At 53.8% G+C, this 20,906-nt stretch overlaps 1 protein-coding gene across 1 annotated transcript in view; it reads left to right on the top strand.

Moving 5' to 3' along the window:
* The first annotated feature begins 791 nt into the window (after window positions 1-791).
* Window positions 792-20,906, top strand: part of ADGRL1 (adhesion G protein-coupled receptor L1) — a 65,663-nt gene continuing 45,548 nt past the window's right edge. Inside the window, exon 1 of the mRNA XM_032395931.1 lies at window positions 792-1,001. Coding sequence (XP_032251822.1) covers window positions 899-1,001 — 103 coding nt within the window. The 5' untranslated portion in view covers window positions 792-898. The remainder of the gene's footprint in view (window positions 1,002-20,906) is intronic.

Raw genomic sequence — 20,906 nt, 5'->3', positions numbered from 1 at the left:
AGTTCAAGGCCCACTTAAAAAAAAAAAAAAGGCAGGGTGCCTGGGTGGCTCAGTCGTTAAGCGTCTGCCTTCGGCTCAGGTCATGATCCCAGGGTCCTGGGATCGAGCCCCGCATCGGGCTCTCTGCTCCACGGGAAGCCTGCCTCTCCTTCTCTCACTCCCCCTGCTTGTGTTCCCTCTCTCACATTCTCTCTCTCTGTCAAATAAATAAAATAAAATCTTTAAAAAAAAAAAAAAGGCTCCAGTTGTCCATATCCTTGTCGACAGTTGGTATCATCAGCTTTTTTCATTTTAGCCATCCCAGTTGGTTGTGTTGTGGTATTTTATTGTGGCTTTATATGCATTTCTCTGATGACTGATGGCATTGATTTGTAGGAACTCCTTATATATTATGGATATGCATCATTTGTCAGATATACTATTACAAATATCTTCCTTCTGGGAGAATATTTCCTACTCCAAATTATCTCCCCAAGTTTTGGACTGGGAGAGGCACAAGAGCAAATAACCACAGATTATTCTTTTCCGGTTCCTTCTTCATGAAGAAGGTAGGTGCCCTGGTTTATTGAATGCCAAGGACTTTCCATCAGTTATATCCTTAAATAGTTACAACATTCTTATTTAATTCACTTATTCAACCTTTATTTGAAAATCTAATAGATGCCAGATATTGTGGGACACACTGAGAACAAGAGTCAAGGTCCAAAAAGAAACTGTGTTCCAGTGGGGGGTGGTGAGGCAGACTGTAAACATTCAGACAAGTAATCAGGGTCATATCAGAGTGGGGAAAGTGCCAGAGAGGTGGTGGATAGAGCATGACTGGGGAGGTGGGGGGGGGGGGGGTTGGGAAAGTCCCAGCGACGAAGTACCATGGAGCTGGACACAAAGACAGAATGACATGATGAACTTCTTGTCTTTTCAAAGACCCCTCTGGGCCCCTGCAAAGACTGATAGGAGTGAAGGCAGAAGCAGGAGTTGGGGCAGGAGCAACAATAATCCAGGTGAGCCGTGATGGGGGCAGGACTAGGGTGGGGACCGTAGAAGTGGGAAGAAGTGGGTGATGTCTGGGGGACATTTTCTTTTCTCTGTTTCTTTTTTCTTTTCTTTGAATGAAGTATTACTTGGATAAGGTGAACTGCACAGATGTTAAGTTTCAGCTCAAAGAGCTTTATGCATATATATACACCTGTGTATCCACCACCCAAACCAAGAAAGAATATGTCCGTCCCTCCAGAAAATGCCCTCATGCCCATTTCTGGAAGTTCATATCCCCCAGTCTGATTTTGTCATCATAGATGTGTTTTGCCTGTCCTTGAATTTCATATAAATGCAACCATACTGCACGCCCTCTTCTGTCTGGTGTCATTCACATAACACTGAACCTGTGGGAGAACCATGCTTCAGGTTCTAGTTGAAGATGGTTATTATCATCCTCAACTTACAGGGAACTGAATCTCAGAGAGGTCAAGTGACTTGCCCAAGGTCACACATCTAAGAAATGGGGAAAGGGCAAGAAAATTCAAGTCTGACTTTTCAATTATATGAAAGATGCCATGTTGTGGGTGGCATGGTCTTAGAAAACCTAGAGATATGTGGATTCCAGAAGGTGGGGAGCAACTGGGGGGGAACCTGCAGACCCCAAAAATACCTGTCTTTATGGTGGTCCCTACTTGCTCTGGACTGCAGGGCAGGCAAGTGGCAAGCTGCAAGTTGAACTGAGACCCAATGTGGCATGAGGTGTCCCAAACTAGCCTGGGCCCTGTATACCAGCAGGACCCATTCAGAGATGACGGATCCATGGGCCCTCGGAGAGCCAGGAAGCCCTGGTTGGTTGTTGGGGGGCGGGTGTGGGGGGCTGTGCTTGGGAGCTGTGGCTGCCAGCCCCATTAGCACCACCGTCATTATCCCAGATTTATGTGTGTATAATTCTTCTCCCCCCACCTCAATCGCTCCAGCATCTCCCCTGGCTGCAAACCCGACTCCCCCGGAAACAGGGAAACAGCCGTGGAGCCGCCTGCCACCGGGCCATTAGCACGCAGGGAAGGGGGTGTGGGGGGAGCGAGCAGTCAGCAGGGAAGGGAGAAAGGGGGGGCGGGAGAGAACGAGGGAAGAGGAGGGAGGCGGGAACTGGAAAGGATGGGAGTTAGGTGGCAAGATGGGAGAGCTGAGAGGAAGGAAACTGGGCGGGGAGGGGAGAGGGAGCCCAGGCGGCTGTTTGGGGGGGAAACTCGCGGCCCATCGGGCTTGGCCGCAGGGAGCCGGCCCAGGGGCAGCCGAGGCCGACGAGGGACTCCGCTGGGCGCCCTCGGTCCAGGAGTTACTCCGAAGCCTCGCTCCCGGACCCCCTTCTGGGAACCGGCCCACTGCGTCCCTCCGCGGAGGAGCCCACCTTCGGGGGCTGCCCCAGCGCGGCCCCGGGATCTGGGGTGTAGGGCGGGGGGGGGGCGCCGGCTGCTGGACTCGCGGCCGGGAGCAGATTACCCCCCCCCATGGCCCCCTCCCCCCCGAGTCCCGCCCCGCCCTCCAGCCCCTCTGGGGGCGCACGAGAGGCTCCTCCATTCCGAGGGAAATCAATGTCGCGTTAATGTAAGATTTCCAGGCGGGGGGGGGCTTCATAAAAGATGCATTGTTTCGACTGCCTGCTCGCGGCTCCCTCCCCAGCATCCTGCAAGATGGCGGCGGCCCCAGCGGAGGGCGCGGAGCCGAGCCCGCCGGCCCGGGGAGGAGGCTGGAGGGGGGAGAGTGCGGCCCCTGTCTCCTGCTGGGGAAGGTGGGAAGAGAGGCCGGGATGAAGGAAAGAAGGGGGGGAGAGAGGGAGAGACAGAGGGAGAGAGAGAGAAGGTGGGGCTGGGAGAATGGTGGGGAGGCGGGAGCCAGTCAGAGGGAGGAGGGCGGGCTGGGTGGGGGGGAGGGGATGGCTGGGAGCCGGGAGGAGGGAAGAGAAAGGCAGCCCAAGGAGGTGGCACCGCGGGAGGCTGGAGAGCTGGCCAGGGAGCTGGGAGGGGGACGGGGGTAGGGGGGAGGCAGGGGAGAAGCGAGGGGGAGAGGGCGGGGGGGGGGCAGGAAGGACGGCAGGCTGGGGTGGGGTGAGCGGGGGAAGGAAACGGCGGGCGGGGGGGAGAAAAAGGCAGTGAGGGGAGACTGGACTGAAGGGAATCGACCTGCCCCCACCCCAAGCTGTCCCTAGGCTACACCCTCCTCTCCTGCCGGGGTCCCTGGACGGCTCTCTCCTGGTTCCTGTGCACCCTCCCCGTGGAGATGAGCCAAGGAGCCCCATCCCCCCACAGGGAGGTGGCTGCACCCCCTTGGCCTGGCTCCCCACCCTCTTTCCTGCCCTGGTACCAGAAGTGCCAAACTGAGAGGGAACACACCTCCCCCATTCGTCTTCTTCTGGGCAGACGGGCAGCCTCCTCCCTCGGCTTTGCCTCTCAGGCTTCTGACAACCTCCCCTGTGGCGGGGCTGCCCTGCCCAGGGGTTGGCCTGGGGCAAGACCCCCACCATGTCCCAACTCAAGGCCTCCAGTGTGGACCCCAAAGAGCCCCCACTTTCCTTAGCAGGGACGGATGTTTAGGTACATCTGCATGGATCGTATTTTCTGGAGAGGCCTCTTGAGGTGCCAGAGGGGGGAAATGGAGGCAGAAGAGAGCCTAGAACACAGTGACCTCCTTACTCCCCAAGGGTCCCACTCTTGGCCCCAGACCACCCTGAGTCCCTCCTCTTCCTTGCCTGCTCCCCCATCCTCCATGGGCAACCATGATGAGAGTTTCAAGGCCCCCCCCCATTCCAACCTTCCTGCTTCACCATAGGGGAGCTCCCAAACGCCTGAAAATATCTTTAAATTAGGAAAAAGAGCTAAGCCGCCAGGGTCCTTTGGTCTATTAAAGGAAGAGCAGAGGCCACCGGCGCCCCCACCCCCTTTACTCTGGTTTTGCATTTGAAGCGCTGACAGCGGATCCAGCTGGAACAATGACGGGGCCTGCCCAGCCGGCCCCAGCTGCTTCCTTTTCAGTGGCCCTGTGCCCCCTGCCAGGTGTGCCAAAATTAGGATGGCTCCCTTCTCGGGTCCTTTTCATCCCCCCAGGGCTGCTGGGGCCTCTGAGGCGCTAATGAAGCCCCTGTTGCTGCCTTCCCTTTTCTTCGCAGAGCTGGCCTGGGGGAGGCCGGGGCAGGGCTGTGCCTGGAAATCTGTCCTCGAAGAACTGGCCCCAGGAACATAGTCATGTGCTCTGCTCAGTCAGAGTCCTCAAGCAGCACCCTCCCTTACCCCCTCCCTGCTCCTCCGATCCCTTCAAGTCCCGGTGACAGCCACCTCCTCCAGGCAGCCCTCAAGCCTGCTGGCATTTGCTCCTCACTGTTTCTCTTGTGGTGGGCAATGGAGTCAAGGCGGCCTGGGCCTCACCTCTTTCTGGCTATGTGGCCCCCCAGGCGGCTCAGTTAACTATTCAGAGCCTCAATTTCCCCATCTATCAAATGAGGATAATTACAAAAGCCTATGTCACGAGTCTCTTATGATGCTGAAAGAGGGTAATATGTGTAAAGTGGGTATGACAGCCCCTAGTCCTGTTGCTCCAGCCACACTGGCCCCTCACTGAGCCCCCAAACACACCGGTGTCTCACCTGTGACTTCCCACTAGCTCTTCTTTCTAGATATCCCTACAGTTCCTCCTCCCTTTATTCCCGTCTCTGCTCATATGTCCACTCCTCAGAAGGAACTTCCCTGGCCACTTAGCCCTCCTCACCTGTGTTATCACCTCCTGACATTATATTGCTTACCCGAGCTCAGGCTCTGGAAACTCGGTTCAAATCCTGGCTTCAGTTCCTGGCTGTGTGACGTAGGGCATGTTGCTTCACTTCTCTGAGCCTCAGTTCCGTCATTGGGATGAGTAAGTGACTTAGTCAGTGGGAGGCCCTCAGAACAGTGCCTGGCCTGCACTGGGTGTTATTCCCAGAACTAATATTACTTGTCTTATTTCTGGGTACGCCCTCTCCCTCCTCCCTTCCTGAGGGCTAAGACTGCAGGGGCGGTGTTCAGTTTATTCACTGTTGTATCTTCAGTGCCCAAATGGCCTGGCACCCAGTAGATGTTCAATAAAGATTTGATAAAAGAGTAACTCTGTGAGGTTCTACCGGTCCTGTCTGAGCCTCAGGTTTCTCATCTGTTAAATGGGATGCTAATCGCATGTGCCTCACAGATGTTTAGGATTCCATGAGCTAAATACTGCGGTTTCTAACTTTCAGACATAATTCAAACAGCCTGTAGCCTAATGCCTCGCCTGTCGAGGGCCCTCGATATAGCTGGTCTAGACCTAGAGGCAGGGAGAACTGTGGGAGACACATTTTATTGCCTCCAACACTCACTCTTGCTTTCTTCTTTTGCGAACAGCTCTCGCTCGTTGAGGGGCTGTGTGCCCTGCTCTGTGCATGCCTTCCAGCCTGCCTCGCTTCTAGAATTCTAGAAGTAGCCAAGTGGCACACTTCTGGCAGACTGACAGTCTGTCAGCAGGGGGTTCAGGGAAAGGTGGGCGTGTGATTATCTGAACTTCATGTGCTTCAGCTGTGAAATGGGGACAAAACAGCAACTCACTGTGGTCAGGGTCTCATAAGTGACCCAGAGGGATAGTGAGGGGACCCCAGGAACTGGGGGGTCCTGGCCCCGGTGCCACCTAGCTGCTGGCCTCCCACAGCACTGGGCGCCAACACCAGATTGTTCTCGGAGGGAAAAGTAACCTTTTTGTTTAAACCACCGCAGCTAGGTGTTCTGATACTTGCAGCCCAGGGCACCCCCAAATGATGATACTGAATTTCTCTGGATCTCTAAAAATGCTCCAGGCAGTGTAGCTGTTGGTTGATTTTTTTTTTTTTTAAGTTAGAATATAGAATGAGGCTTGGGCACTGCCGCATAAAGGAGTGGGTGAATTTACCTAGGTGCAGCCCAGAAAGAGACTGTCAATAAGGAAGAGAGAATGTTATAGGGTGCATTGTGTCCCCCAAAAGATAAAGATATATTGAGGTCTAGACCCCTCATACCTCAGAATGTGACCTTATTTGGAAATACGGTTGTTGCAGATATATTTAGTTACGATGGGGTCATGCTGGAGTAGGAGGGACCTTAATCCAGTATGACTGGATTATAAATTTATTTTAAAGCACAAGACACAGACGCAGGTACATGGGGGGAGAATGCCACATAAAGACGGAGGCAGAGAGGCGCCTGGGTGGCTCAGTCAGTTATATGTCTGCCTTCGGCTCGGGTCATGATCCCAGGGTCCTGTCCTGAGATTGATCCCTGCATCAGGCTCCCTGCTCAGCGGGGAGCCTGCTTCTCCCTCTCCCTCTGCTGCTCCCCCTGCTTGTGCTCTCTCTGTCAAATAAAGAAATAAAATCTTTAAAAAATAAAAGTAGGGGCGCCTGGGTGGCTCAGTCGTTAAGCGTCTGCCTTCGGCTCAGGTCATGATCCCAGGGTCCTGGGATCGAGCCCCACATCAGGCTCCCTGCTCAGTGGGGAGCCTGCTTCTCCCTCTCCCACTCCCCCGCTTGTGTTCCCTCTCTCGCTGTCTCTTTCTCTGTCAAATAAATAAATAAAATCTTTTTAAAAAATAAAATAAAATAAAAAATAAAAATAAAAAAATAAAGATGGAGGCAGAGACTGGAGAGATGTGTCTACAAGCCAAGGAGCACCAAGGATGGCTAGCTGCCCCCAAAAGCTAGAAGAGGAAAGGAAGGATCCTCCTCTAGAGCCTTCAGAGTGAGTGTGGTCCCTCTAATGGATTTCAGACCTCTGGCCCCCAGAACTGTGAGACGAGACCTGTCGTTTTAAGCCCCCAGTTTGTGGCCCTTTGTGCTGGTAGCCACAGGACATTTACACAGGATGGATGGCAGGCAGCAAGACATAATGCACAAGGCTCCCTGGAGCTTCCAGTTACCCGACCTGGAACCAAGCATTTGCCCACTCCTTTGCGTGCTTTAGCACCCTCTGCAGGCCCAGGGCACAGACACAGACAAGGAGTGTCCTCCATCAGTGGGCACAGCAGCACCCCAAGTATCTGGAAGCCTTTCCAGCTGTTCAGAATCTCCCCCCAGAATTAACCCCTCTCAGGTGCTCAGCACGCTTTGAGGTAGCCGCTGTCATTACTGTGGATTTCAGGTTATCCATGCCCTTGGCTCCCCAGCTAGGCTGGGACCTCCCTGAAGGCAGGGAATGGCCCTTTCACGGGCAAGACAGAACTACCTTCTGGACAAAGCCTAGGGGTGCAAACTGGCTTAGGTTTCTGGGCACTCAGCAATGCCCCTCTGGTTGAAAGCAAGAGAATTAACACATGGGACATATGAGCTGAATCTCAATGAAGACCCCAGTGCTAGTGTTGAAACTGCCTGGGTCCAGATCCCAGCCCTGCCTGGGACTGGCTGAGTTACCCTTAAGCAAGTGGCTTTCTTGCTGTGTGCCTCAGTTTCCCTAACTGTAAAACAGGACAATGACAATCCTACCTTGTAGGGCCATTTCGAGGATTAAGTCTTTTATTTTTTAAGATTTTATTTACTTATTTGAGGGAGAGAGAGAGAGAGAGCATGAGCAGGGGAAGGGGCAAAGAAAGAAGCAGGGAGCCTGAGCAGGGAACCTGACGTGGGGCTTGATCCCAGGACCCTGGGATCATGACCTGAGCCAAAGCAGACCCTTAACTGACTGAGCCACCCAGGCACCCCGAGGATTAAGTCTTTAATCCATTTCCAGTTCATTTTTATGAGTGGTGTAAAAGAGAAGTGTCTAGTTTCATTCTTTTGCATGTGAATATCTAATTTTCCCAGCATCACTTATTGAAGACACTGTCTTTTCTGTATTGAATATTCTTGGCTCCCTTGTCAAATATCAGTTGACCAGATATGCATGGGTTTGTTTCTAGTCTCCTAATTCTCTTTCATTGGCATGTGTGTCTTTTTTTTTTTTAATGCCAGTGCTGTACTGTTTTGATTCCTATAGCTTTGTAATACGGTTTGGAATCAGGAAGTGTGATGCCTCTGGTTCTGTCCTTCTTTCTCAGGATTGCTCTGGCTCATTTCAAGGTATGAAATGATGCCTGTCAGATATTTAGAAGTCAGGGGCATAGAGTAAGTGCTTAAAGAGTATAGGTCCCATGTCTGGGCAGGCAGGGCTGGTGGAGCGTATACATGGAAGAAGAAGGGACGCCAGGGAGCTGCCTCCCAGGGCCTGAAGGTCAGTGCTGGTGGTCTAACGACCTGCCTCTTACGTGAATCCCTTCCTTATGCACGTGCCCAAAGAGCAAGGGGCTGACCTAAGGGTTAGGAGAGAGACCCAGTCCAGCCTAACTTGATATCTGAATCCCCTCTATCATTATTGAGCACCTACTGCATGCCACCATCTGATTTATGGTTGATTTGAAAGCCCTCCCTGACTGTGGAGAACCAGCTGGATGGAGATTGGTGGGGAGGGGTGTCCCTTGCTTTAATGAAAGTGAGAGATGAGGATAACTTGACGTGAACTGGTAGCCGTGCAGGTGGGGAAGGGTATATGGATTCAGGATTGGTTGGGAGTTGAGGTTGACAGGGATTGTTAATGGACTGGATGTGAGGGCTGAGAGAGAGATGAGAATCTAAAGCAATTGAGTAGATGGTTTACCAATCCCTGCCCTCCCCACATCCCTGTGGCACTCAGCATGCCCAGTTATTTATCACCCTATAACAAGTTACCCCAAAAACCTAGTGGCTTAAAACGATACACACGTATTCCTTCACAGTTTCTGCGGGTCAGGAATCCAGGTATGTATGGCCTTAGTGGGGTGTCTCTGGCTCGGGGTCTCTCACAGAGCTGCAACCAAGATGGCGGCTGGGGCCGTGGTCTCATCCGAAGGCTCGACTGGGGAAAGTTTGCTGCCAGGCTCACTGGTTGCTGGCCGGATTCAGTCCCTCACTGGCTGTTGGTCAGAGGCCTCCTTCAGTTCCTCGCCATGTGGGCCTCTCCGCAGGGCAGCTCACAACATGGCACTGGCTTCCCTCGAAACAAGTGAAAAAGAGAGTGAGAGAGAGCACCCAAGACGGAAGCCACGGTCTTTTTGGAACTTAATCTTGGAAGTGACATCCCATCACCTTTGCCACATTCTGTTGTTTAGAAGAAAGTCTCGGAGTCCCATCCACACCCGAGGAGAAGGGCTCACACAGAGTGGGGACCCTTGGAGGCTCTTTGGAGGCTGCTACCTCACCATGCACATCAATCCAAAGGCCTCATACCGCCAGCAGTAACTCACTTTGCCTGGCGGCTCTCTCTGGCTGCAGAGACAGCTCAGGCTTGCCTGGGGCAGCCAGTTCTGGGGGACCCATTGCCCCTGCTAGCATACCTCACCCAATGAAGGCTGGATGTTGGTGGATAAACAACCCGGCTCCCTCACCGCTCACACGAGATAATTCTGGGGTGCGTGTCCCACAGGTCTTCATAGGGATTAAACCCGAGATATCCCAGTGTGACCTGCTCATGAGCACAGTCCTTACTGGGTGCTCCCCCTTCCCTATCTCGCCTCCCCTCTCCCCTACCAGGGCTTCCTGCCATCGCCTCCCAGGTAAACCACTTGTACTCAGATCAGGGTGTCTCTTCTGGAGATCCCACTGTGTTCCTTTCCTGGGCCTGCTGTAATAAGTTACCACAAGCTCGGTGGCTTAAAAGAACAGAGGTGTATTGTCTCATGGTTCTGGAGGTCAAAAGTCCAAAATCAAGAGGTTAGCAGGACCATGCTCCCTCTGAAGGCTCCAGGGCTGGATCCTTACTTGCTTCTCTCCTGGCTTCTGGGAGCTACAGACATTCCTTGGCATTCTTTGGCACAGGGCCACATCGTTCCGGTCTCTACTTCTGTCTTCTCCGTGTGTCCTCTTCTTAGAAAGACACTTGTCATTGGATTCAGGGCCACCCGCCCCCCCGATTTAGCATGATATGATGGCATGGCATGTTAGCTAATAACATCCGCAAAGACCCTATTTCCAAATGAGGTCTCAGATGTTCGACTAGGAAGTTCCCTCCACCCGAATGGCATTCTCTCCTGCAACTCCATCCATCTGTCCTTCAAGTTTCAGTTTGAGGGTCCCTTCTGCAGTTCGGGAGCCTCAGTTATACCAAGATCCTATTATCCATTCTCATCTCACCCAATACTCCCTTGTGAACAGTTTCCACAATTGTATTACATAGTTTTGCACAGTTTTTTTGTTTTGTTTTGTTTTGTTTTTTTGCTCTCCCCCTTCTTTTTTTTTTTTTTTTTTAAGATTTTATTTATTTCTTTAACAGAGAGAGAGATAGCGAGAGCAGGAACACAAGCAGGGGGAGTGGGAGAGGGAGAAGCAGACTTCCTGCTGAGCAGGGAGCCCGATGCGGGGCTCGATCCCAGGATCCTGGGATCATGACCTGAGCCGAAGGCAGACGCTTAACGACTGAGCCACCCAGGCGCCCCTGCTCTCCCCCTTCTAGAATGTGAGCCTGGGAAGGGCAGAACCCAGGAGATCACTGTGTCCCTTTATACCTAGTTCAGGAATGGTACACAGTAGGTGCTCAAGAAATATGCCCAGGAGGTTTCCCAACAAATTCCTCTGTCCCAGTGAGGGACATGCATTGGGCCTCAGACCAGCATCACCCAACCAGACAGGTCACTTGGTGTCTCAGCAGGATGTTCCAGAATCTTCTTACATACACATGCGTGCACGCACACGCATGCACACATACACAGAATGAGCCACCCCCCCTCCCCCGACCCCAATTTCTCGACAGAATATTTTTTCCTGGAGCAGAAAATGAACCATTATTAAAACAACACGGCTACCGGAGGGAAAACCCATTTGCAGCGATTTATACCGCGTCACCGCGGCTGCTGAGAGAGGAAATGGGAGGAGAAGCGCGGGGTTTAAGCACTGGGTGAAGAATCGTGTTCCATCAGAGAGAGAACAGATGGGTGTTTTTTCTCCCCTCTCTCCCCCTGCTTAGGCTCCGCGTTAGGAATCCATGTCAGCCGTGGGTTTGTTCCTGGTGGTGTGATGGGGTGACAGGGGAGGGGGGCCGGGCCAGGCTGCTGGGCCCCAGGGGAGGAGGGGACTCCCTGTCCCCCTGCCCGGCGCCCACTTTGTCTGCTGGGCCTGCCGGCAGCACCTGACCTGAGACCCTTCCTTTAATGTTTACATTCTCTTATCACCACCTGGGATTCCCCACCCCCCCTTATTTCCTCCCTCATCCACTGGCTGTTTCCTCCAAGGCAGGGCCATGCCCCGTCCCTTCATCCCTGGCATGGGCCACACGCCGTTGCTCCCACGTGGGCAGACGTGGGCTAACCCACCATGACCCGATGCATCATACCCTGACATTATTGATGCATCCGCCCTCCCCACCAAACTGGGAGCACACTGAAAGAAGGGGGGGCTCTTTCATTTGTTTCACTCGTTTATCCACACCCCACCCCTACCAAAGCCTGATCCACAGCCAGTTTTGGGGTGGTGGGGAGTAGAGATGAACACAACTGAGTCATTTAGCTGTTTAAAAACCATCGGTGGCTTCTCTCCTTCCAAGTTGAAACCTGTTAGCTTGGCTCCAATGGCCCTTCCCAGTTTAGACCCCAAATACCTGTTCACTTTCATCCCCCCAACGTCAGGCCCCCCTGCCCCACCCCAGGCACCTTCTAGTCAAACCCAGCGGTCCATGTGTGGTCCCCATCTCACCCAGAGGCTTTGCGTGACCGCCTCTCTGAACATCCCGATTCCGGCACCTGGAGGCCTTGCCCCCTCCGTGTCCACCTCCTGAGCCCTGGGGTTTGACACCCAGAGCCCAAACCAGCCCACCGATGTCATGTGTTGGGCCCATGCAGGGTTTTTAAAAAATGTAATGAGTTGCCAGCTTTTAAATATCAGGCAACTGTTGCATAAAAATCTGTATTCCTGGCTTTCCATCAAAAGATACAGCCGCTGAGGAGCTGAGGTCACATTCCCCGCAGGGGGTGGCACTCAGCAAAGGTGGCCCCCTGAGGAGAGGGCACGGGTTTGCTGGTTCCGGGGTTCTCACGTGGTGAGTGGCTAAGGGGACTCTGGACCCAGACTGCCCAGGTTGGAATCACTCAACCTTCCTGTTCTGGAATCTTCTGTGTGCCCACCTGGAGGGATTCTCCTCACTTCTCCATCCAGCATGGTCTGCCAGGAGACTGGGCTTTGTGGACTTCACCAATGGGCTCCCAGGTCCTCTGGCTTGTGCTGGCTTCAGCCATTGAGAACCCCTGAGGTGGGGGAACAGGGGAGCAAGGGTATTTAGTCCCCAGTTCGGCCCCTCACGCTGTGGCCCCTGTGGGCCCGCTGTGTCCTTGTCATAGGTTACAGGCTGTCACCATCCACATCGCCTGTGATGTCTCCCTCGCCTCACCTCTCAGTCCTAGGGGTGTTAAGAGCTCCCCAATTTTATGAGCCCAAGGGGTGGTGCTACTCCTCACGGTTCCCCACATCTGCCCACACTTTGAAAATGTGTTCCTTCATTGAATTCTACTTACATTACCCACTTTGAATGTAGCATGTGTTTCCTGCCAGGGCCAGCGGATACAGCCCCTGTGCTTCCGTGAACCCACCTGGTCAATGGGGACAAGCATAATACCCGCCTCTCGAGTTGATGTGAGGGTTACATGAGTTAATATTGTATAAGGAAAGGTCTTAGCAAGTGTTGATAAATATTAACAATTATCATCAGTCTTCACTATGGTCCCTACCACCCCTTGCTCGCCCCCCAGCACCGAAGCTGAGGGCCACCTGTGCCATTGCTGACATGGTTGGTCTTGACTTGGCTGTTTGGTGTGTCTGTATTACCTGCTGTCGCCTGTGGGATGTGGCTCAGCTCTGTGTTATTGCCTCTGCTGTGAGGGCTTCCCTCCACCCCACCGCATACCCGTCCCTGACACTCTTCTCCACTGACGGTGATCCCAGCACACTGGAATGATGGAGTCCTGGGCTCGCCTTCCCCACGGTCCCTCACGGCCCTGCAGGGGCTTCATACATGTTTGTGGCATTGAATATCAGGGCCTGTATTACTTGCCTAGGGCTACTGTACCAAAGTACCACAGACGGGGCTGCTTAAAACGAGGAATTGATTCTCTCTGTTCTGGAGACCGGAAAGTTTTCTTTTGTTTGTTGGTTTTTGTTTTTTAAAGATTTTATTTATTTGAGAGAGAGAGAGAGAGAGAGAGAGCAAGCACAAGCAGGAAGGAAGGGCAGAGGGAGAGGGAGAAGCAGACTCCCCGCTGAGCAGGGAGCCCTACATGGGGCTCGATCCCAGGACCCCGGGATCATGACCTGAGCCGAACGCAGACGCTTAACTGACTGAACCACCCAGGCGCCCCCAGAGGTTGATATCCAGGGGTCCACAGGGTTGTGCTCCCTCCATCGGCTCTAGGGGAAGATCCTTCCTTGCCCTTCCCAGCTTCTGGTGGTTCTTGGCTTGTGACCACATCATTCCAAGCTCTACCTCTGCCTCCATGTGGACTTCTCTGCGTCCTCTCTCCTTCTCTTTTCTTCTCAGGACACTTGTCATTAGATTCAGGGCCCACTATGATCCAGGATGATCTCATCGAAAGATCCTTAACCTAGTCACATCTACAAAGACCCCTTTTTCCCAATAAGGTCACACTCACAGGTTCTGGGTGGACATATCCTGTGGGGGCCACCATTCAGTGCAGGAGAGGTTCCGCAGCTTTCTGGAGTCCTGCCTTGCTTTCTTCTCTCTTCACTGACTCGATCTTTGGAAGCCAGTGGATAACCGCACCCTGGACACCCACTCCTTGCCCCTGGCCCACAGTGGGGGATGAACGGGGCGGTTTCCTTGCCAGGAGGGGAGACATAGGCCCAAGTGCCATCTGATGGCCCTCTGTTTCCAACACAGGCCGAGAGCCCTCAGGAAGGCTGCTTCTCTGCAGGTTGCCGAAGAGCTGGGGTGAGCCCCCTACCTTCCCCCGAGCTTGCAGAGAGCACTGGGCAAGCACCACGGATGGTCCCTTCGGCGGGAGGCTGGGCTGAGTGGCTGTCATCCCTCCTTCATATGCCAGAACTCTCTGTTCCCTTCAACAGTCTGCCAGCCGGCCTCTGACCTGCAGCCCATTTCTTTCCAGGCCTGACAGGTTGGGTTCAGAGGGGGCGCTCCCCTGAGCTGAGGCAGACTTCTTTGCCTCTGAGTTGTAGCCCCCGCTCCCCAAGAATGCCTACAGCTCCCGATCTGCTTTCCTCCAGACAAAATGGCCAGCTGGCCCGGGGCCCTGTCTCTTACAGGCTATGTGAGTTAACATTTTTTTTTCTCATAATTTCTTTTTAAGGTATCATTCACCCAACATAAGATTAGCCGTTTTAAAGTGTACGACTCAATGCGTTTTTGTATACTCAGGTGTTGTGCAACTATTACTGGTACCTAGATCCAGAACGTTCTCATCACCTCAAAGGAAACTCTATACCCATGAGCAGTCACTCCCCACTCCCCCTCCTCCAGCCCTGGTCAACCTCTGATCTAATTTCTGTCTCTCTGAATTTGCCTATTCTGGACATTTCTTGTAAATGGAGTCATACAATCTGTGGCCTTTTGTGTCTGGCTTCTTTCACTTGGCATAATGTTTTCAAGGGTCACTCATGTTTTTATTGTGAAGCACATACTTCTTAAGAATATAGCTTAAGAAGACAGAATTTAAAAAATAATGTTCCATCCTTGTCACCACCACCTGGCTCAAGATATAGAATATTCCAGCCTCTTGGAGGCTCCCTGAGGCCACTACCCAGTGAATGGTCCCACCCCAAAGTATCACTTTCCCAGTGGCCCTCCCCTGAAGGTGATTGTACTCAATCACACAAGGGACAGAGGTCACAACTGGCATCTAGCGGGGAGAGACGAGGGATGCTTTCTCAACATCCTCCAATGCAGAGAACAGGTCTCCCACAAGAGAGAATCATCCAGCCCTAAATGTCAGTGGTCTACAGTCAGGAAAACTTAGGGTCCCCGGACTCCACAGATTACTTCTGCCTGTCCTTGAATGTCATGGGATCATGCAGCGCATCCTCACTGTGTCTTGTACTTTCGCTCAACATTATGTCTTGAGATTCATCAGGCACCAAGACTCTCCACGCATTCCTAGTTCGTTCCTTTTCATCACGGCATCGTATTCCATTGTGTAAATATATAATTATTTTCCATCTGCCAGTCGGTGGCCACTTGGCTGGTGCTCAGGGGTGTCCAGGGTCTGACGATGATGAATGTGTGTCTTTGGGTGGGAATAAGTGCCCGTTCCCACTGGGAATAAACCCAGGAATGGAATTGCTAGGTTGGAGCAATTCAACCTTAGTCGATCAGTCGGTGCTAAAGCTCAGGGAAGTTTGGACAAAAATCCTGACTTCTGGCTTCTCTTGAAGAATCTATTCTGGCATCTCCGAGCCTGACTTTGCACATAGTAGCACTCAGCTGGAGCTAAGTAGTAGCAAGTGGCTGCTGGCTTAAAAGGGGGGTGCGTCTCCAGCTCCCCACAGCTGCCGCCCTCCCTCCTCGCGGCCTCACACCTGCCTCATTTCTATGTTTTTGTTCCCTGGTTGGCATCTGGCTTTGTGGCACCTGTCCTGGACCCGTGCAAGGTCAGGAATCGATTCCTACCTTCCTGTGGCCATGGCCTTGACCTTCATGGGACCCTCACCTCCCTTCTCAATACCCTTCCCAATTCTCCTCCATCTCACAGAGCCTGCAGTCCCTTTAAACCTCTATGTTTCAGCCTGTGGGATCTTGCTGTCTGATTACAGGTCACTTCCCCAGAGCAGCCTTCTCTGAGCCCTCTGGCTGGGGAGGGCGTCCCAGGGGTACTCTCCCACAGTCCCTCACATTTGCATTGACAAGTCCTTGCCAGCTCCCAGCCAACTGCGACTGCATCTGTCTTATCGCCATTTGCCCACCATCGGCTCAATGCACGGGCAATACTGGCCATGGGGCATGGGGCACAAAGGGGAGAGAGGGAGAGCCCTCGTGCCAGGTGCAATATACCACTTACCTGGCCGTACCCTCTACAGAAGGGCTGGGCAGGCACACCTCACCCTCATAAGCTCCTTCCCCGGGACTGGCCCAAGAGGTCAGGGCCTGAGAAGTACCCCCCAGTCCCCCCCCCCCCGCCCCAAGTCCATAACGGTCAAGCCTGGCAAAGCATAGGGCCCCTTCCCTGAGGACCTTAACTTCCCACAGGTCGGCCCACCCCCAACCATCCCAGCCGTCCCTAAACACTGTCCAAATGTGCCCCCCCCCCCCCGCCCCTGGTCAAGTCCCCAAGGCAATTCCTTCACCTCTAGGACTCTCCCTGACTCCTCACCTGCTCACCTATCTTCCTTCCCCCAGCTTTGCTCTGTGCCCTCGGTGGTCTCCTCCCAACTCTGCTCTCCCATCAGAGCCCTCAGCTCTCCCCTGCTCACACCTCCTCTCCCCCAAGTATTCTGCTTACTCCTCCTCCCTCATCTTTTCACACCTCCAACCTCCCCTTGGCCTTCTCCTTCCTCTCAGCAGCCCCCACCTCAGACACGCTCCCTTCGTTCCCACTTTGTCCCCTCGCCCTCCAGCCCCTCCGCCAGCTCTGCGCTATTCCCTTTTCTCCCCGGTCCCGGCGGCCGCGCCTCCTGCGCACCTAGGGGGGAAGGGGCGGGGCCTCCTCACCTGGAGGCCGCAGAGCAGCGGGGCAGCGGCCCCTAGCGGCCGGGGAGGGAAGCGCAGCTGCGCCCCCCCCCCCCCCCCCCCCGCCCGTGCGGCCCGCCCGCCCCCCCCCCCCCCCCCCCCCCCCCCCCCCGCCCAGTTCGTACCTAACTGGGAACCAACCACCATTCCTGCCTGCCCGCTGCTCAGGCTGCACCCCGTCTGCTTCCTGGACTCTCTTCCTTTTCGGGAGTGAGGGGGATGGGGTGTTTACAGTTCTCAGTGGTGTGTCTGTCAAGAGATGACAGTTGATCAGTCCTGATGGGGGCCCCGGGGGGGAGTGCAAAGTTTAAGCATTCTATTGGCTCTGCCTCTAGGATATTTCTCAAATCTGACCACTTTGCCCTAGCATCCTGTTCCAGGCCTCTGTCACCTCTCAACTGGCAGCCACTTTCCTAGTCTCCTGGCTCCTTGTCAAATCCCCCCTGTAATTTTGTTTTAACTGAGGTATAATCCATATAACAAAATTAACCACTAACCATTTTCAAGTGAACAATTCATTGTCATTTAGTACATCCGCAGTGTTGTGCGACCACCTCTATCTAATTCCAGATCTTTCCATCATCCCAAAAGGAAACTTGTACCCATTAGCAGTCAGTCCACCTCCCCCCTCCCTCCAGCCCCTGGCAACCATTAATCTGCTTTCTGTCTTTATGGATTTAGCTCTTCTGGATATTTCATATAAACGAAATCATACAATAGCTGGCCTTTTGTGTCTGGCTTCTTTAACTCAGCATAGTGTTTTCTTTTTTCTTTTTTTTAAAGATTTTGTTTATTTATTTATTTGACAGAGAGAGAGAAACAGCATGAGAGGGGATAGGGTCAGAGGGAGAAGCAGGCTCCCCGCTGAGCCAGGAGCCCGATGTGGGACTCGATCCCAGGACTCCGGGATCATGACCTGAGCCGAAGGCAGTCGTCTAACCAACTGAGCCACCCAGGCGCCCTCAGCATAGTGTTTTCAAGAGTCATCCACCTTGTAGTGTGTGTCAAGACTTCATTCCTTTTTATGGCTGAATAGTATTCCCCTGCATGGATATCCAATCTTTTGTTTGTTCACTCTTTGATGGACATTTGGCTTGTTTCCATCTTCTAGCTTTTGTGAATGATGCTGCTGTGAACATTGGTGTACAGGTATCCCTTTGAGTACCTGCTTTCAATTCTTTCAGGTACACATTCGGGGGTGGAATTGCTGGGTCATGTGGTAATTCTATGTTGTATTTATTGGGGAACCACGCCTATAATCTGCTAAACATTTAAATTGGAACATGCCATCCCCCTGCTCATAGCCCTCCCTTGGCTCCCCCTGTCACTGAGAATCCAATCCTGACCCTCCTCATGGCCCTTGAGGCTATGCCTCGTGGTCCCACCATGCTGGCCCTTGTGCTCTTCAAATAGTCTGGCCTGTTGCAACTGCAGGGCCTTTGCACTTGCTGTCCACTCCTCTTGGATCACACATGATGGGCTCCTCAGCTTTCAGGTTTCAGCTCAGCTGTCTCCTCCTCAGAGAGCTCCCCCCACCCCCTGCATCTGCCCCATCATCTCCCCACCTCATCTTCTTTCCCCCCCATTCCCTCCCTCCAGCCACACAGGCCGAGTCATGGATCCTTTGCCCACCCAGCATGTTTCTGCCTCAGGACCTTTGCACAGACTGTTGCCCCTGCCCGGAACATCCTTCCCCATGACTCCTCCCTCACTTCTTTAGGTCTTTATCCAAAAATCCCAGCTTCTTAGAGAAGGCTTCCCTGACTTCCCCTATCTAAAATTGCAGCCACCAGCATGCCCTCTGTCTTCTTTCCTTAATCTTTTTCATAGCACTTATCATCTGACATCCTGTATCTTTTGCTTGTCTGATTTTTTGTCTGTCTTTCTGATTAGAACGTCAGCCCCAAGAACAGAGAATTTCTTCTGCCTCGTTCACCACTGTGTCCCCAGCACCTGGTACGGTGCCTGGCACATAGTAGGTGCTCAATAGACGTTTGTTGATTAGCTGAACCCTCCCACCCCCAAAGACAGCAGTTGATGTTAATCTCCATCCACACTCTATTCTCCTGGTCCAATTCTGAGATCTTTTCACCTGGTTTTTCACTTGAGTGAAGGCATAGGATGGGATGGGGTTCAAACATTGCCCAAGGTGTGGTACAGGGAGCCTCCAGGAGGGCCAGGGGCACACAGAGCCCCACCTGCTCACCCCTCAAGGCTTGGACACTTCTGCCATCCACTTCCCTATCACCCTGCTCACTTTTCAGGGCTAATTCCATCATGCCTCCTGTGTCTGCCTTACCCACTAGAACCAGAATGCCCCTGAGTAGGTTTCCAGGCTTGTTCTTGGGGCACTAGGACTTCCTTAACGCCTAGCCCCATGCCTGCACTAAGGGCATGTAAGGGGTGCTCTGTGTCTGAGGAATAAACGGAGGGAGTGAATATATGAACCGAATAGTAAAATGACCTGCAGGATTGTGCATCCTGTGCTGAGTGGGCTCTAGGAAAAGCCCAGCTGGGCGCGTCTGGCAAGCGGTGGAGGTCTGGGCATTGCTCAGTTCCTCCTGAGTCCAGGAACGCGTTTCATCCCCATCCACCTTGTCCCACCCACCCCCACCCCTCGCACGTGTTACAAGGTCTGGCCTGGCGCTTAGGACCTAAGCAGGCACTGAGGACCTAGGGAGCCTGAGGCAGGAGCCTGAGGCCAAGGTCGCAGAGCATTGGGGACTGGGGAGGGTGGAGGGGCGCAGAACCCGGACATGGGAATCTGAGGCAGTGGACACAACACATGGAGGGCACAAGGTGGGGACAGAGGGCACGAGGGATTTGAGCCATGTCTGAAGCCGGGGTGCCCGAGATGCTAAGGAGCGCAACATGCAGGGTCCCCGAGATGGGAGGATCAGAATGTGAGTTGCCCTCAGCGCGGGACACCCCGGGTGTGGGGGTTTTCTGGTATAGGGTGCACAGAACGTGGGGTACCCAAGACGCGGGGCACGCTGGGCATGGGAGAACCGCAGCGCACGGTAGGATGCCCGAAGCGAGAGTCACCCTGGGAGTGGAGAGTGGGCGTCCGGTGCGCCGGTACAAACCCGCACGGTGCAGGGCACGCGGCTCCCCGGCAAGACTGCGCGCTCGCGCCGACGCGTTGGTTCCCGGAGCCGGGCAGTTCTCGCAGCCTCCACTGCGGCTGCGCAGCAGAGGGGTGGGGGTGGGGGGGCCGTCAGGGCTCTTTCGCGCCCCCAGTCTCTCCCCATCCTTTGCCTCCTGAGCCCCTCGCCCGCGAGGCCAGAAGACCGGGATGGAATGGCGGCTGGCTGAGAGCAAGAGCAGTAGGAGAAAGAGGAGGGGCTGGGCGGGGGTCCTGGCCGGGATTTTTCCAAACTGAGCCGGGAGTCCCTTAAAGCATGCCACCCCTTCGTTTTATACAAGTAAAAGCCACCCCTTCTCTTAGTCCCTGGAGAACGCAAGTTAGAACCACCTCACCTCCTAGGCAAGCTCATAGATTCCTAGGGTTGCTCTGCTGGAGGAGGTGGGTGGGCTGCTCAAGGCAGGGGAGAGGGGCGGGGAGGAGGCTCGGAGCCAGAGGGCTCTGGAGATGTCCAGCTTTCTCTGAGCTGCACGTTCTTTCCCCCTTCCGATCCTGCTGGGTTTATAGAACGCAGGCCCTGCCCCCCCCCCCCCCCCCCCGCCCCCAGCACCAAAACCTTCCATGGGTCCTATCAGGTGCTATTGATATATCTCAAAATGGGAAACTGAGGTGTGGAGAGGTGAGACACGTCCCCCCCCCCCCCTCCCCACACCCGACAGACCCGCAGTCAAGGAACCACAGATAGATGGAATCCTTTCTGCATCCACCAACCTCTGCTTCCTTCATGTTTGTTCTCTTAAATGCAGTTGTTGGGCCTCACCACCCATATTCAAGGTCTGAGCTCTACAGCCACAGAGTCCTGGTCATGAAAGGGAAGCAAACGTGGTCCACCTACCCTCTCTCCCCTGGGAAGTTTTGGGGCCTGATTGGCCCCCAGGTTCTGGGCTATGAAAATCCCTGCCTAGTCCTGAAATGAAGACTCTCCATAAAAGGGGGTGGAGGGCAGTAGGTTGCCATGGAGGTTGCCCCTGGTCACCCAGCAGGCCTGGAAGTCTGGTGTCTCTGTTTTCCCTATGTTCAGCCACCAGGATGCTTCTTGGAAAGGATTCTTAGAGGCCAAGTCAATTTGC

Source organism: Phoca vitulina, unplaced genomic scaffold (assembly GCF_004348235.1).
Source record: "Phoca vitulina isolate PV1807 unplaced genomic scaffold, GSC_HSeal_1.0 scaffold89, whole genome shotgun sequence".
Classification (NCBI taxonomy): Eukaryota; Metazoa; Chordata; class Mammalia; order Carnivora; family Phocidae; genus Phoca; species Phoca vitulina.
The sequence above is the reverse complement of the archived record's forward strand: the minus strand, read 5'-3'. Positions and strand labels throughout refer to the sequence as shown.